Here is an 18055-nt window from a genome sequence, read left to right as displayed (position 1 = left end):
TTTTTGCAGAACTCACTCATTTTTCTGGACAACGCTCAAGTGCATACAGCGCAGGGTGTGACTGATTTGTTCTATATCATTGTGGTGGGAAGTGATGTATCATCCACCCTACTTCCGTGACTTAAGACCTTGTGGTTGACTTTACTCCTAAGATGAAGCAACCTCTTCCTGGTATTTGTTCCAGAACTGTTCAAGAGATTCTTCAGGTAGCAGATCGGTTCATTAGAAATAGCAATACAACAAGTGTTGTTACCCGTATTTAATGACTTCCACATGACTGGCAACGGGTTGGTAACTACACAATGTTGGTAACTACACTGAAGGACTGTAAATCTTTATAATATGAAAGTTCCAACCTCTGTATACAGTACTTAAATTAAATATCATGAACATCTTAGTTCTTCCGTACTAAAATGCTTTCTTTAGTATTAAATGAATCCTTTGTGTATGTATGTGTGTGGCTCGGAAGGAAGAAAAAAGCCTTACCTGTGAGAGATTTTTCTTCTATATCAACATAGGTTACTTCGAACATCTGCTCGGAGGCTATCTCTTGCAGGAATTGTACGAAATCAAAGCTCTTGTCGTTCAAGGATGTAGTCTGTAACAGAATATGAAAAAATTCAAATAATAATGAAATGTGAAAACTAATATTTAGGCACAAACACATGCACAGTGTATTAATAATCGAATACCTCTAGCTCTACAGAAACTAACTTATATACGTAGCCAACTAATACACAGATGTCTATATCTACACAGCTCCATGATATATATATAAGGCCAGACTTAGCAGATGAATAACTTATAATTCTGTGCGTAGGGAACTTGACAGGCTTTTCTAGTAGTGACTTACTAATCTTTACATACATCTCCAAATTATACATGAACCGGAAATTTTGGACAAAGTTAAAAGATTTTTATTATATATATATATATATATATCTTATTCTCTCTCTTATTTGTAATTACATTTGAACGAAATATGATTAGCTGTAAATAATGTTTTCTATATTCTGCTTCGGATTTGTTTAAAACATCGTATTAAAAGTGGAATTATCGCTGACTGTTGTTAGTATTTGTCAGGATATAATTACGAAGAAAGTGAAGCTACCAGACAATAGTTAATTGTTAGTTTGTTTATTAATGAAGTTTAGTGTACCAAGGTTACGTGAAACTCTGATTATAGTTTATCCGAGTCGTCCCGAATGTTTAATGCTCTCTCACGGGGAAACAAAAATGAAACCCAAGACCACGCACAACTACCTAGTGTTAACCAGTTTAAATATGTATATTAAGGTTTTAGTTATTACCTACGTGATTATTTCCCATCCACCCTATCATTACTAAAACCATTTTTTCTTATGTTTTCCGGAAAGCTTCGTTCGAAAAGAATTAATCCTTCGGTGGAATGTGAGGATCGAACAGAGCCAGATTGACTTTGGCGAGAGAGGAGTTACTGTTCAACAAAAATTTTAGGAATAAACCAAAATCTTCATTATGATTATATATAATTTATGGTAGCCGCTTAAATTCGGAAGTTTAAAACACTATCCGCAAATTTCTAATTTCAAAAATGTTGACATTGTAACAAAAGAAAGAAGGAATTCCGTGAATAATTATGTTAAACCAACATCATATCCAAAACAGCAGTTTATAGGCTGTAATTTTGTAAACTGAACTCTGAAGCCCAGGATAAAATATTTCCTAAACAGAGAACATGTAAAGACAAGATATTATACAGGGTGGTAAGAAACTATTTGAAAAAACTTCGGGAACTGATTCCCGACTCCGAGACTAGCCAAAAAAAGTCTCTGGAACTTTGGTCAGTGAAGGATAGTTTCGGTGATATAAGGTGCCGAAATTATGGGAAAATGAACTTCAGAGGGCTGTAATTCAAAAACAACGCAACGTAGAGAGTGCAGTCTAAAACATGACACTGGAAGTCATATCTGCTCGATTGAATAATGTATGTTTCAAACCTCTGCAAGATGTGTGCGAGGGATTCCCTATAACCTGGCAAGTAATCCCTATGTTCCTTTGGATATATAAGTTTTGTATCTGTTCCTTGGTTTATATTTTTTTCTTGCCTGCCGGACTGTATTTGGACAACCAGTAAAACGTATACCTTTCAGGAACTTGCTAAGATAGATAAGGTAACCACCCCAATCATGCACACTATTAAGAGCACTTTTGATAAAATATGTTGCAGATGGAAGAGAATTGTAGTAATCTTGTTGTTTCCTAGTGGTAGGCATAGTTTACACTTGCGTCTATTAAATCATAGTCATTACCGCTATAGAAAACGAGTAGAATGTACTATTTGAATTGTTCTAGTAACCCTATTTTTATAACCAGTAATGGACATTTAAAAAAGTGGATGTCCTATTTATGGACATTAAGAGAAATCAGCAAATTTTGAGGTCTAACCTATTGAGATGTAATTTAATACGTAACCAGTATTTGTGCGTAGGATATTTTATGTATTTTGTACTTGAAAAATGTTAAGCAAAACCAGTACTTGTGTGAAAACGAAATGAAAAGAAGCCAATGTTCATAAGAAATTGCATGAGTTTGGACACAACTGATGAAAATAAATACCACTTTTATTATTGAAAAAATAAACAATAAGGCAAAAGGCTATCCTGAAAGGTACCGGTACCATTTTCCGATACAAACGCAAAAGAAAACTTCTTTAAGGATTTTTTTCAGCTCTGTTTGGAGTTCTGTTTTCACGTTGCATTTTTATTTGTTCTGCGCGTCGCTTTTCTTCTCTCTTCAACTCCAACACATGTTTTCTCTGTAACTTCTCCTGCTGAACTCTGGCTTTAAGTTTCGAGTCGGTATTGTTCAGATGTAACAACTTCAGGAATCCGTTCCTCCTCCTTTCTTTTGGACAACTTCGGTTTGTCCTCGGGCCAAGAAATGGCGCTTTTGAAAGCAGCTGGAACATCAGGATCACACCATGTGCGCCGACAAGTAGATACTCCGGGGCTCCGGCACTCACACAAATAACCTTGTGGGTGCGGCACACCCACAAGATCTTTAGTTTTGATCCGGGTTTGAACCCGTTTCTCTTGTGTTTAAGTCAGTCTCGTTAAGGACTGAGCTTGGTCAGCCGCAACTTATCCTTATAGTACCGGTATATTTTACTTTATCACAGTGTTCCAAAATAAATCAATCAAACATCGTGACCTCCCTGGGAACATATAGACTAATACGACCCGGCACTGATATGCACCCACATAAATTTTGGAAAGTCGGCGCTGTTGGATCTCACCATACCGACTTGTGGAATGTAGCTGATAAGGAAGCAACTGCTGTTGGTTTTGAATTGTTGGCTTCTGTGGTTTCAGAAGAGGTGTCCCCTATATGAAATTCCGTCATCAAGAAAGCTGCCATACAGACGTTCGGATTTCTGGTTGTTCTGCAATTGCAGAAGAATGTTGAGCAGTCATGGGCATTGTTTCAGAGAATAGGAACAAACTATTCGACGCGTCATCTGCTGCGAGATTTACAGTCTGACTAGGGCTCAACTCTTTGTAAGATTCATCCAAAATTTGCTCGTATTGGATTTGGCAAAATATTGCCATGGGAAGGTGCAGGAATTTCTTGGAAAAGTTAGTAACATCCTTCATATGAGATACATCTTTGGTTTGCACTGACTCGTTGAAGCTTTGCGACTAATTCCTTCCGAAGATAAAACAGAGATGTATCCTCGTTGGGTCCATTCTGTGATTGCATGTCCTCCAAACAACGTTTAAATAATAATAGTTTTTTCTCGTGAAATTTGAGGCTCAAAAACTGTTACAGCTGTTCTGAAGTCGTTCCTTAAAATACCTTTATTCGACATGAGAAACATTTATTTGACATGTTCTCCTTTGGGGCTTCATGCCGTTGGTAGGGACTCTTCAGTTCACATTTTAATTGCATTTTCGTCTTTTCGTCAACTGTGCCTAAACATGAGGAACGAAAAATGGTGGGATATTGACAAGAAGTTGTATAGGACCTATTCGTAAACGGAACGAGGTCCCATAAGAAACAACGCCAGTTATAGTTTTGTCCTCTTTTGAACTCAAAGTCACCTCTCAAGCGTTAGTTACTTTGAATCACTCCCTATATAGGAACTGGAATGTGCAGAAAGTGTCCATAATTGGACCAAAGTTGCTAAGCTACACCAGTAATAAACACCCACTGTCCATTACAGGTAAACATCACAAGCTATCAGTTTCTTTGAGCCAGTTTTTGTTCATATAGCTTTCATGGTACTTTTGCAGTGAACATTTATGTTAATGAGGCATTTTCAAATTTTATCAGTTATGGATGGAGGGTGTCCAACATTGACAAATAGCACCTTTATCTTACCGGTCATGGACATCCCAATATTGACGGTCCAAGTTTATTAATATATATTTTTGCCACACTTATGCCTTGACTATACCAATATTAGTGTGTAGAAAAACACACACCTTTCAATTTGTTCATAGCTTTACTATAGTAGAGCTGCCACGTGATTTCTCACCTTATTCAACTTCTTAACACAATGCGAAAACAAGCTCGTGCAATCGACACCACGACTTACCACACCTGCAGTGTCCGTAGATCTCGCAGACGACAGCCTAACGATCTTGAGTGGAACCTGTATATCATATATATAATTTCACAATATAACACAATGCAAACTTCCCCGCGTTAGTGAATGTCTTATTTTTCATACATTTCCGCCGAAGTGTCCATTACTGGCGGCGAATTTATGCATGTCCATGACTGGGCTATTTACCTTAGGCAACCAAAATGACAGCTGGGATACGGTGGTTGCATAACTTACACTTGGTGGTAGTGGGAATTGTAATGGCAGTTTGAAAACCATTAAGATAGCCAATTCGAACTGAACATCGGACTCGCAAGTACTGGATGTATAAATGTATTTTCTTAATTATAGAATCCACTACAGGGGAACCAAAGTAGTACTTTAATCAAAACGTCATAAAAAAGTAAAGAAAAGAAATTTTCCGTTTCGTCACTCCCCCCCCCCCCAAAAAAAAAGCTGGTTGTTTATTGAAAAAAAAAAAAGAAGTTGGAAAAATGTAGATTTCATACAGTAATTTTCAAATATTCGTAATTCGGCTTAATTCGCCTAGATACATGCAACAAGACGCAGGATACTGCGAACACAACGAAGATTAAGAAAATGTATGACTTAGGACCGTAGCCTTGGGAAATGCGGAGGAAAGTGCTCACCTCTGGCACGTGGGGTTTGTGGTTCGATCCTAGCTCCCGCAAAATGGATTTTACAGTGGACAAACTCCGTGTGCGAGGGTTTCCTCTAGATTCTACCGTTTCCTCCCACTCCATTTATTTCACCATTACCACTTATCATCACAGTCTCTTCGCCTCAGTACATATCGTGAAACGTTAAAAAAAAAGTACATTAATGCTTTGTTTGAAACTTGTATTTTATAATATCGTCCTGCGTTTGTGTGTTATAATATCGTCCTGCGAAGAACCGCTGTGTGTTAAAACCACAACTTTTCAGAAGCAAAAAACATTCCAAAACTTAAAATTTTGACAAATATACACGCAAACATTTGAAAAATATAATAAATTTGGTTCTGCGTATATTGTGCACTGGACGTTGTTGTAGCTTGCTTCAACAATATTACATTACTATTTTTGTGTTTACGTAGCATATGTCGGTTTATCTTCTGCGCCTTTATAAGCACATTGACGATCTATACGTACGTGATGAGAACTTGAAGCCTTTAATTTCAATTTAGTATTGTTTTCATTGTTGTGGCGAAACAACTGAATATTCACTTATCACATTATAAGGGACGCTGCCTGGTAGCTTTGAGGTTTATTTGCACGGTATAACTCATTTTAGACAAAAACGTCACATATCGGTTCTTCGAGGCGCAGCGACGATATGTTTAATGTGCATATTAATTTTTCTCGTGCTCATACTCTGCAATGTGAAAGAAAAAGTCTTTCTGCCTTTATGAAACAACAGAAGCACAAAAGCTGTTGATGGCCTTTCTTTCATTAAGATTACGCTCACAATATAAAGTCATGTTCCAAAGTCTATCCCTCCTCAGTTAAAATTTCCTTAACACGATTCCTTATCTGTAACTTATTTAATTTCGTTTTTGTTTAAGATGAAATCGAAAGGCGTAAGACGGAATACACTTTTGAACAAGACTGTACATGGTAGATAACTAAATTCAATATCAGCAATGGAACTTGTAGAATATTCCAGCTACTACAATTATTAAGAATAGCTATAGTTAAGAACGCCAATTGCACACAAGATTACAGAACGTACCTGCAACTCTGCTAACTTTTCTCCTGAAGACGATTTTAAATTCTTGTGAAATTGTGACACCTTGTGACTATGGGGTGGTGTGAGGGTAGATATTTTACTATCTTTCAAGTCAGCATACCGAGCAGCAACTGCAGCAACCCTTTGAGCTATCTATAATGAATGCGGACAGTTGTAAGCACAAGTACTAATATTATAAGATTCATCAATATATATATATACTAATCATTACTTATACATATATACTTGATACGAAGATCGGCCAATGAATTACTAACGCGCGATTCTTATTTTATATATTTTCAAGTAAATAACCCGAAAACGACATGCCAATATCAATATATTTTTATAAATCAGTATTAATTCGAAATAATAGGATGTCATAATCTCCTCCAAAGTTTCCAGATAATAAGTAAATAAATAAAAGCAAAATAAAGAAGGAAAAATATCACTAGAACCGAAAATTCATACTTTTGCACAGCCAGATGTCTGATTTTCACTTTTGCAGACACAACAAAAGTCAAACAATAATATTTCGTGGCAAATGTTTTGTAATTATGCTAATCATGGTAGCAATTACAGCCATGAGACTTGATTTAATTCAACCGGAAGAAGTTAATCTAATGTGGTCAAGTACCTTAACGGCCAGGTTAGTTCATTCAAACAGACAGGGTCGGCCTCCAAAAGTTTTAGCAGCACACACGCAATCAGTCCGAGAATTATTCTGTACAAATCGCACTGATAAATTGCTTTCTCTGAGGTATTTGAAAAACGTCCATAATCCGAAGTTCAACACACAAATAGCTTTCTGTTCACTTATACAGCCGTAACCGTGGTGCTGCTGCTCCTAGTGGTGAATAAATGCAAGTACGCCGCGTTTTGCTTCTACTACAGTTATGCGATATAGGTTTCAGAAGAACGATAAATGCATATGCGTGATTATAGAATAATTGATGGAATAAGAAATATAAAAGGAAATGAAAAAACTCCGAAAAAAAAAAAAACTCACAACACGATGAAGTATAACAAACACACATCGAGTGAACTGAGTCAAGGACCACACTGGAAGCAATCTCTTCCTGAGTCTTCACGTCACCTCTGGTGCATGGGGTCCTTGTCACGATCCCAGCTCGGTGCCAAGTGAGCTTTATGGTGCACAAATGCAGTTTGCGTGGATTTTCTCGAGTTCTCCTACTTTCTTCGTTCCACCATTTCATTCATTTCTCATCATCACAGTCTTCTTTAGCCTACAGGGCATAACCGTGGGACGTAAAACAAAGATATTTTTCTTTGAGTCATCACGTTATCTTTGTTGTACTTCAAACGTTTTATGAACTTCTGTATCTATTAATATGATTTTCTTTCTTTTAGTCTTCATTCAAAATCACCAAACCTATTCGTTCTCAGCAACTACTAACCACACCATTAACGAGACAAGTGAGAAGTTTCAATCAACACTACTACCAAATTTCAAGACTTGTCTCGCGCACTTGCTAACAGACGTTTATTTATATCTGGAATTCTAGAAAACTAGCTTCGATGCTTTTTTTTTCAAAAGGGAATACCTACTTTGGTTGCCCTTTTCTTGTATTATTTAATCTGGAAACTCTAGAGGAAATTAGGACTTACCCTGTATGCATGTAATTATGTAATTTTACACGAGTTTTTTTATGATTTGCTGCTCCTTCTACTGCTTGGGAAGATAGTACGTTAGGTTCAATGAGAGGATTGAAGGGTAAAAAAGAAAATCTGTAATAAAAGTTATCACAAGTTAACAAAACGAAGGATCAACAAATCACATGTACAGTCATGCCAAAAAAAATGGACACCTATTCTTCTACTGAGAAGATCTCAACTTTGATTTACAATGAAGTCTTGGCATTTCCATGTAACCTAATAGGAAGCTTGGTTGCCAATGGTATACATGGCTCTGGGTTCGACTTCCGGGAAAAATCTAATCTTTGCTTACGCGTATGCGACGCAAATACGCTGAAAATATTGAATTAAAGAGTATCGAGTTTGTTTCATATCTACATATGAGAATGAATTATATATATATATATATATATATATATATATATATATATATATATATATATATATATAAACTGGTATGCCATTCTTCGTTTTAAACATGACAGTACATTTACAATCTTGATTGTGTCATCAGTCCTATCACATGCATTAACAAAAAAAAAAAAAACAAAAATCAAGGAATAACACTAAGATTTTATCTAGTTTTTAAAAAAAATCCTCTTTACGTGGATAATGTTTCAGTTCGAACAGAAATTCTAGGTTCAAAATTTGTACACTGAAGTATGTATGAACATCTGACGAGGTCCATGAAGGTGTTTAACTAGGCTACAGTTAGTTTGTTCTCTTCAGGACTGAACTCTTGGAGGTATTCCACTAAGCGATGGATAATTGATTTGACTCAAACTAGTCGAAACTCTAAGTAGCACAATAGGCATCTGAACAACTATCAGAAACAGCCCGGGAATGAAAAATCAACACAACCTATTATTATTTTTTTAAAAGTTAATTTTTACTTCATTCTCCTAATTGACTGGCTGCCAAGAATACTGACGCTTAGAAATATTAAGGAACACATTTTTATTATATAAACTTGATTTTGCGATTCAGACTCGGGATTATTAACTAAAATTCTTGTACAGTGATTCATCTTTCTTTATATATTTTTGTCTGATATATATACATCCAAGAGCTGGATAAATTTCATTATTTGGTGGTGGGATTATAATTCAATTTATTTTACCCTCAAATGATTAATTTACCACGAGTTGAGTTCAGTTTAGCGTCCCTTTCGGCAGCGAGGTTATATGAGACGTGGACCTACTGATTAACGTGGAATCCGAACCACATGAGCTCCCGCCGGGAATCGAACCCGGGCCTCCCACGCCAAAAGCGCGTACGCTAACCACTTAGCCACGAATGAGCTCTAAATAATTTACCAAGATTATGTTCTTCTGACCATTCTATGAATCACACAGCGTATTAGAGAACATATTTGGGAAATGAATTGCAAGATAATTGGAATTCGTTTGCGATAAAATCCTTGAATTATAATAGCTCCAGTAAACAACCAAATTTTTCCAGTCCTTGATAATCTTTTTGCATTAAATTTTACATCTGAAAACTAGAAGGATTTCCTATACAAGAACTAACTGATACTCCTGAATCTGAACTGAAAATAAAGAGCTTTCACAACAAAAATGTAGTCTAATCTACAGCGTCATGTGCTTCGTAATTTGTAGCTGTTGGCCGAAAATGAGGATTCAGTAAAATTCGCATACTATAAAAATGTGATTCAGGTGGTGTTGGACATTTCATCTTTCAAATGCTGAGGTGTGGTTGTAATAATGCATTGTTTTGCTCTAGGACTACAATGCACTACATACTGCTCCGCGCATTTTCTAAAATCTCTTTATTTGTGAAAGAAGTTCCGATTCTTTCAGCCAAATCAAGCACCAATAAATTGAATCTTCCAAGAGTTCACAATCTTATAAACGGCACTCTAAGTTGAGAGTTTATTGAAATTCGTCACGTGATAGATGTTTCTGTGTATTTTCGAATTCAAAATTCCTGTTCGAATAGTTTACCCAAGTGAAATACTTAATCTTGTCAAGGAGTTTCCTCGTTGACAAGAAATATATTCTTCAAACCAACTGTGCTATACGACGACTAGGAAAACGACTGCTCAATAACAACAATTACCTTGAGCAGTAGCTGCTATACTAAGTTGTATTTTGTAACTAGTAGAGCTATACACATAAATTATACGATTATTCCTTCAATTATGCAATATTTAAAAACAGCACGATGACACTGAACGACTAAAACATAGTACAGAAAGAGTCTACTATATTTTTTCTCAACGTAACAAAAAACAATCTTTTATTATATCGTCACAACATTGAACCATGTTAATATTTCATTTCAATAGACGCTATTGGTCCCTTCGTCTGTCACTCGATGAAAGATGTACACGGAAGTTAAAGAACTCACATTCTTATTACTTTTCTAATACTGAATTGTAACATGAGTTTTAAAGAACCAATCAGCGAACTAAATATAATCTGACTATTAACAAATACAAATAATTTATAAAACTACAAACTTGAAAAGGCATATCAACTATTTCGTAAGTATTAATATCCTCTCAGAACATTAATTTTAATTATGCGTCAATTAATTTCTGTAAGCAATTATTTAGAAAGTACTTCACCAGGGTGTCTACTAAAATTCCAAAATGAAATTTCGTGACTTTTTCTTTACCAAACCATAAAATTTCGTAACATTCTCAAGAGCGAATTTGGGTGCCAAATAGGCCGAATTTTCATGCATTCGATAGAAGACTGCTTTACTTGCGATTTGGCAGCGTCTAGAGCCGACCATAGGCATTTTTGGTGGTGAATTTTAACGTGCTATAGAACAAAATTTTCCAATCTATACTTATATTTGTACAGCTAATAAAAATCGTGACCCGAAAGCTAAATTTCGTGACTTTTTCTTGACTTTCATGACCGATTTCTGATTTCGTGACTAATAGACACCCTGTTCACAGAAGACAACAGAACCACACTCCACAACGAATTCCTCCTTTGTAGCGCCTTTGATATATATGGAAAACAAACGATAGGTACGGTTGATGCCAATGGAATTTAATTTAGTATCTTAATTTAATTTAGATAATTTAATTTAGTAATTTAATTTAATTTGATGGCACGATCCCAGTTCTTGTCACGATTGCCATCGTCCATATTTAACTTTGGTTTTAATTTGTAATATAATAAGGCTCAAAACCTTTCACTATATGATGTGGTTTTGCCAAGGATTTTTTTTTTTTTCCACTATATTGGACATAGCCAGGTGTTCAGATAAGCCGAAACTGCAGAATCTTGATCCTTAGCAACTTTTACGTGCGTTTTTTTATTATTATTATTATTATTATTCTGGTACCACTATTCGTCTGTCATACCAACGTATCAACCATTACAATGACAGCGATATAGACTACCACATGAACAAACTTTCAGGTTATCCAAACTAGCTGAAACAGCCCTTCTTCGAACGGGGGTAGGTTTATGGAAAGTAACTGAACCCCTACCCACTTCGGATACACACTTAATGGAAGTGTAATGATAAAATCCAACCCAACCACAGTCTCTTCCTGATGAATCTGAACTTCCAAGGCATCAGCAGTGTCACTATTCATCTCCGAGACCCAGATAACTATGGAATGAACACTAATTTTGATTACTTTTACTATCATCACTCAATTTTTTTCGCACATTTTATGACCCTCGCTCCCTTGAGGCTATGAATTTTAATCAATTTAATTTCATAAGATCCTTGGGCGACCTAAGGCTGATGATCATGCCACTGTAAACTTTTAATTAGTTCAGTAGTTGTGTGATTTGATTTCTCAATTATGGCCCTCTCCCTCTTAGAATATGCATTTTGATCACTAATATCGTATGATCCTTGGGAGGCCTATGTTGATACTTTACTTAATACGGTCCTCTTCTACCACTCGGGTGTTTAGTTTCCCCACAGAGCTCGCCACTTCCTTCTGTCCTGCGCTGAATCCTTCACTCTTTCCCATGGAATGTCGTGTCTCTTGGAAATCCCCATAGCCTTTTCCCAAGTTTGTCTTGGCCGCCCCTTGATCTTTTCTTCCCTAACCCTCCTAATCTTCCTTCCCACATTTGTTTTGGAAACCTTTCGTTTTTCATCCTGATATGCCCTAGCCAACGAAGTTGAGCTTGTTCAATATGCAACTGCTTTGGTTTGGCTTTCAATGTTTGATGATTTCATTCCTAGTTCTATTCTTTGATTTTCCTGCAGCTCTTTTCAAAAATATCATTTCTACTGTCTGTACTTTTTGATTTTGTTTACCAAATATTACTTTCATTGGTTTAGTTGTTATTGTGTCATGCGATCAAAGTCACATTAGTTTTATATAACAAATTACATACATTAGGAAATCACAATATTGAGGAGGAAAGTTTTTTTGAGTCTTACTATATTAGAACCAAAAATGCTATGTTAAAACTGGAAGATGGCAACCTGGGTAAGAACTGAGATTGTCAAAGTTTCACTCAAAAACTTGGGCATGTGTAGGGCACACACAGCTATATTATTTTGCATACCAATATTAGTATTTTATACTTATTTGCATAGCAAGGGATTTAATGCTATATAAATTTTTCAGAAATATTTTATTGATTTATTATTATTATTTTTTAATAACGAAAGGGGAAGGCTGCATGAAATTGAGATGTTTGTAATATTATGTATGTGTATATAATGGGTTTAATATTTAGATAAATACGATTTTAATTGAAGGTTCTGGAAAAATAATATAGAAAACTTAAGCTGAACTCAGAAGAAGCAAGATTGCTTTCGCACCAACGTTTCAAACTAGAAGCTACTAGTAGTTTATGCTTGAGGAAAGTTTTATTTCATCCTAAAAAAGGGATTAAGGAGAGATACCGGAGTTAAACGATGTCGTTCTTGGTGACAGCAAGACCAGAGCAGTCTTTGTATTTGAAGCTTTTTTTTTTTTTTTTAATCTACTTGCAAAAATATCATTAACAATAGGTGTGAATCAGGAAGGTTTTGCCGTTTTCAGCACCCTGTAGAGTTATTGCGTCTGGGAACGAATGCAGATAGGAGAGTTTTTTTTTTTTTTTGTTGTTGTTGTTGTTGTTGTTGTTTAGCTTGAAATGCGCACCGACTACTCCGTCAATCAACCTACAAATATACGGAAAGGCAGTCAACTTCTTACGTTATAATGCTTTCCTGAATATAATCAGATTTGATGCAAATAGCAAATAATTACATACCGGCACTGTGCAGAGTGGGATTTCTTACTTCCGCCACAAGATGTCAACCTCTCTCGGAGGAGAAAATGACAAGGGGGACATTTCTGCTAATGGTTGTTTTTGTACATAGTAATTAATCATGATTAAATTCAAATTTAGTGTTTTTTGAAATCAGAAAACTCTGTATGTGGTACCAGCAAAGAGGTACAAGTATAACGTTGCATAAGTGGAACAGAAAAATCATACAAAAGTAAATGAATTATTAACAAAGCAAGAGCCAAGGTGTAATCTTCAGACAAGATGGCACCTGTGTGCTCACCCCTTTCTTCACCACACCCTGTCATAAGAACAAGTGGTTAGTTCCATGCGAGTCTCACAAAAACTGAGAAATGTGAAGTGTTTAAATGTACTTGTAGGGTGGTGGTGAGGATACTTCACGACATGTAAGTTCCTGTGTTGAGATAAATGGTGTCAGTGTGTTGATAATTCTATCTTCGAGTACTACAGCAGGGTTCCTACTGATCTGCAGAAATTTTTTCCCTGACTTTTGGCAGGAAATTCTCTGATTTTCATGACAAGTATTGGATGATGTTGACATATAAATAAACGAATAAATAACGGTGAATATTTATATATATGAGAAGATTTATTCCATAGAGATAAATAATAACCAATAGCTCATACACACATTCCAATTGTAACCCATAAATATCTGAGCAACGTTCCATACTGTGATCATTAATGGTTGGCTAGGCTGAAATTGGTGTACAATTAATGTTAGAAAAATATATTTTATAAAATTTCCCTCACTTTCCCTGATTTCCTGTCTTTTTCCCCGAGTTTCCCTGACCTACACCATTTTCCCTGAGATTTCCCTGACCTACACCCTGTAGAGACAAATTGGTCTCTGTGTTGATAATCAACATTATTAAGTGTTGTATTTTAAGAAATGTCGATATACATTTAGCATAAAGAGCAGATATTTGAACTCTTAATAGATACTTCAGAGCAGTTAGTTTATATAAAACTTCAGAACAGTGACTCTGTGTGACAGTAAATGTGTGTACATAATGCATTATATTATCAACCTATCTTAAATTTACCAACTGTGTTGTTATTTCGTATTATCAGTGGCGTTTTACTTGCATTATAGGGGTAATGCAGTTAGAATACTCGATCATGTACTGTGTTTAACCTAGTGGATCTTGGATAGGCAGGTTCTACAGACTGAAGCGATTTACCACATCACGTCCATATGCTAAAAGTGAGAAGCAGATTGTATTCGAGAGTCACCATTCTGGAATTAGTTGCATCAAGTCACTCCTCTACAAGAAGGACCTGTACTAGGGTAGGAGAGATGACTTCTATTTCTCATTAAAAGATCTTCAGTAGTTGTGAAGAGGCGCCAGGCGTATCATCATCTCATTTACGGGAAGAGACGAGCGTCTTGCGAATGGGAAGAGGCAAGGCCAGCGAGGGACAAAAATCGAGAATGTCTCGTTAACGGCAAGAAACGAGACCAAAGTGGGTCAGAAGGAGAATCAGCTGTGAAACGTGCATGAACTGAAATTCTGCTGCCTCACAGAAATTAAGTTGAAAATTTTAATTTTTTGTAAAAGTGAATCACTTTGCGTGTGTGTTTAAGTTTCATTATTTTTTATTAATTAAAAATTAATATTGTAAATATCGTATAAATTAAATTTATATAGTTAATAAATTAATTTATTTATTGTTACTTTTGTTATTAAAATCGTTATCCCAAAATCAAATGGTAGCTCTCTCCTTCACTTCAAACCTCAGGAGACACCACAGGTATGTGCTGAATCATTTGTCATGATCTTTCTTTTTCACTACTTCCGGAGAACAGAATGAAAACCAGAATATAACAACTTCTATCTATCATTGATATCATAGTTGTGTGACATTACTAGTAGATTTTAGTATGAAGTTAAAACCACAGGCCAGACCCTAAGAGTAACAGTAAGTAATTTGTTCAGCATAAGTAGTATTACCATTAATAAATTCAGAGAGAGTTCCTTTCAAAATTTCAAAGCTTTCATTTATTAGATTTAATTGAAATAGTATTAGTCCAGTTATTCATACTCTACCGATATTTATTTAGCAGTTTTGAACATTAATCAGTTGATAAATTTATGCTCTACCGAAATTCACTTGCATTTTGCAAATTAATTAACTTTAATTATTTAAATTACATTTGTGGATGCAGCTCATTTCAAAATCAGACTACTCATTCTCCACCTGCATCTTACAGACAGACAGCTACCATTTCGTTCCCCTGTATACGCCCAAAAATCACTACACAGAAGCAATTTGCCTTGGGTGTGTGGTTCGGTTATATGCTGTGAAATGTTTTCTAAATAAATTACGTATTCCCCTGTTTTCGTAAATTTCTTGTGTATGCGAGTAGTAAGAACGTATTCAGTTGACCAACTAGTGCAGTTTTATTTAAAGAGAATAACTCATGTTACAAGGTATTATTAGCAAAAGGCAAATAAAATGTGAGTTCTTTGACTTCTGTGTTAATCTTTCATCGAGTGGCGACGAAGAGAACAGGGACTGCTCTTGAAATTTAATCACATTACTAAATGTTGTGGCAAAAGGGAAATCTAGATAAAATTATTATCTACCTCTTGAGCAGATACTCAGTAAAATGAACATTCATGTAGAACCTACAAAAGATATACAGGGAGTCTACTAAAATTCCACAATGAAATTTCGTGACTTTTCGTGACCTTTTCTCCACCAAATCATAAAATTTCCTAACATTTTCAAGAGCGAATTTAATGCGAATTAGGCCGAATTTTCATCCATGCGATACAAAGGTACTTTGTTTGTGATTTGGTAGCGCCTAAAGCCGACCATAGACATTTTTGTTGTTGAATTTTGATGTTTTAAAGAACAAAATTTTCCAATCTGTACTTACATTTGCACAGTTAAAAAAATCGTGACCCAAAAGCTCAATTTCGTGACCGATAGACACCCTGGATATAGTAACGATATCAAACTCACGGAACAAGAATTAATCAAATATACTTAGCTCTATAAAGGGAACAGGAAATGGGATGAGGATTGTTCGGTTTCTTCTACTTAATACCCAAGTACTAATTTCGACACAAAAACCGGTGAACAGTCCTTACCACACAAATGTGTTACTATAGAACTTAGATATCTCGATACACATTACGTGCTTTGCTCCATATTCAACGAACTTTGGATTAAATCTCAGTATCTTACTGATGAGCGACATTTAATCGCAGGGTCAGTGACAAAAATTCCTTCAAATAACTACTATAAATTGATACATCTGTCACAGTTACATATTTTGTTACCAAGCTATTGTAAGTGACCCTTGACCAACACAGTATTTTCAGACACTTTGAAATTCTACTGAGCATTCAAAAAAGCTCTCGCCAATGAAGTGCTACTTCTGTATGCAAACGATTTTATTTCAACTCATACAGTTATTTTGATAAAGTATCTAAGTATTGTCAAACTTGAATTAGTCAAACAGAAACTCTAATCTTATTTTAATAAGCTTTATTGGAACAAAGACGTGATGATGAAAGAAAAAAAAAATATGATACTGAACATATAAACGCACGGACTGAATAAATTCAAAAGTCACAGCCACTACTTTCTTCTGATTTTTGGACTATGGAATCTTCTTACACAAGAAACTTTTACCCTGATTAGGTAACGGTCAGCTTTCATGTATCTGGAAATCCTAACTGGACGATTATATTTTTGGCAAGATTTCGGTAATCAACCCTGATGCCTTCGACAGGCAGATACTAAATGAAGAGCTTCGGCTTAAGAAACATTTTTACATGTCAAGTCTTCCTTTCACAAAAAACACTTAAATCCGCAAGCAACTTTGTGAAACGCTTATTACTACACGCTCGCAACTTGGCGTGGACAGAGTGTGAATATATAAAGGAATTTTGGAAAACTGAACTCCTTAAAATATGAATGAAACCTTTCAGTGGGACGTACAACTAGGTGCCACTTTTTATTATTATTATTATTATTATTATTATTATTATTATTGATAATAATAATAATAATAATAATAATAATAATAATAATAATAATAATAATAATAATAAACCTGTACATAAACAATTATACTAATACATAAAGGTAGCGACAGAAATCTGCATTACAATAATAAATGCAGAAACTTAACAAACCGAAATGTCTATACATCATTATTTTCCATGACGTGAACTGTAAGCTCATCATTACTTGGATCGTCTATTATTTTGCCTTGACAGGGAAAGGCGATAAAGAAATATGTTCAAATGAGACAAAGAGCAAGCGTTTTGCTTCGAAAGTTTATTGCTATAAGATGCCTCATTTTGCACTGGACAAGAAAAGTTTTGAATGCAACTGTATATTTCGAATTTTTTTTCTTATCCTTCTGGGACGTTTTGACAAGAAATAAAAGTGTAAACAGATAAGAATTATTCGATGATTCCGTGTAAACTGGTATCTCGATTACTTCTAAATAAATAAAAGAAAAAGAAATGTTTTGATAAGCTTCACATTTGACAGTTAACTGCAATCCTTATTTATCATTCTGCTGTTTGGTTTCAATTTGCCACAATCTCCGAGTATAGCTTCAATCAGATGTGAAGAAAACACATGTGGGTGTTGAAATCTTCAATTAACTAAAACAGAACAGCAAAGACATAAGACGAAAAAAAAAAAAAAAAAAAAGGTAAACAAAAAATGCCTTCTGCGCACCAATTATGTTAAAGTAATAAGTGTCATTTACGCATGTAAGTTAAAAATTTGTTTCAGAAAATAAACTAGATAGATGGTGACAATAAACCATAATGATACATGTATAACAAAAGCAAATGACGTT

At 35.2% G+C, this 18055-nt stretch overlaps 1 protein-coding gene across 7 annotated transcripts in view; it reads right to left on the bottom strand.

The window, feature by feature from the left end:
• The window catches only part of loqs (double-stranded RNA-binding domain-containing protein loquacious), a 40584-nt gene that overhangs the window by 6342 nt on the left and 16187 nt on the right, over positions 1 to 18055 (bottom strand). For 6 of the 7 annotated variants that reach the window (XM_081741518.1, XM_081741520.1, XM_081741517.1 and 3 more), the window contains exons 6-7: positions 6320 to 6469; positions 487 to 598 (exon numbers count right to left, since the gene is read on the bottom strand). In XM_081741518.1, coding sequence (XP_081597644.1) covers positions 487 to 598; positions 6320 to 6469 — 262 coding nt within the window. The remainder of the gene's footprint in view (positions 1 to 486; positions 599 to 6319; positions 6470 to 18055) is intronic. The other variant, XM_081741521.1, reaches the window with a different exon arrangement.

The sequence above is a fragment of the Thermobia domestica genome, chromosome 15, assembly GCF_964235325.1.
Source record: "Thermobia domestica chromosome 15, izTheDome1.hap1.1, whole genome shotgun sequence".
NCBI lineage: Eukaryota > Metazoa > Arthropoda > Insecta > Zygentoma > Lepismatidae > Thermobia > Thermobia domestica.
Note: the sequence above shows the minus strand (reverse complement) of the source record. Positions and strands in the feature narration are given on the sequence as shown.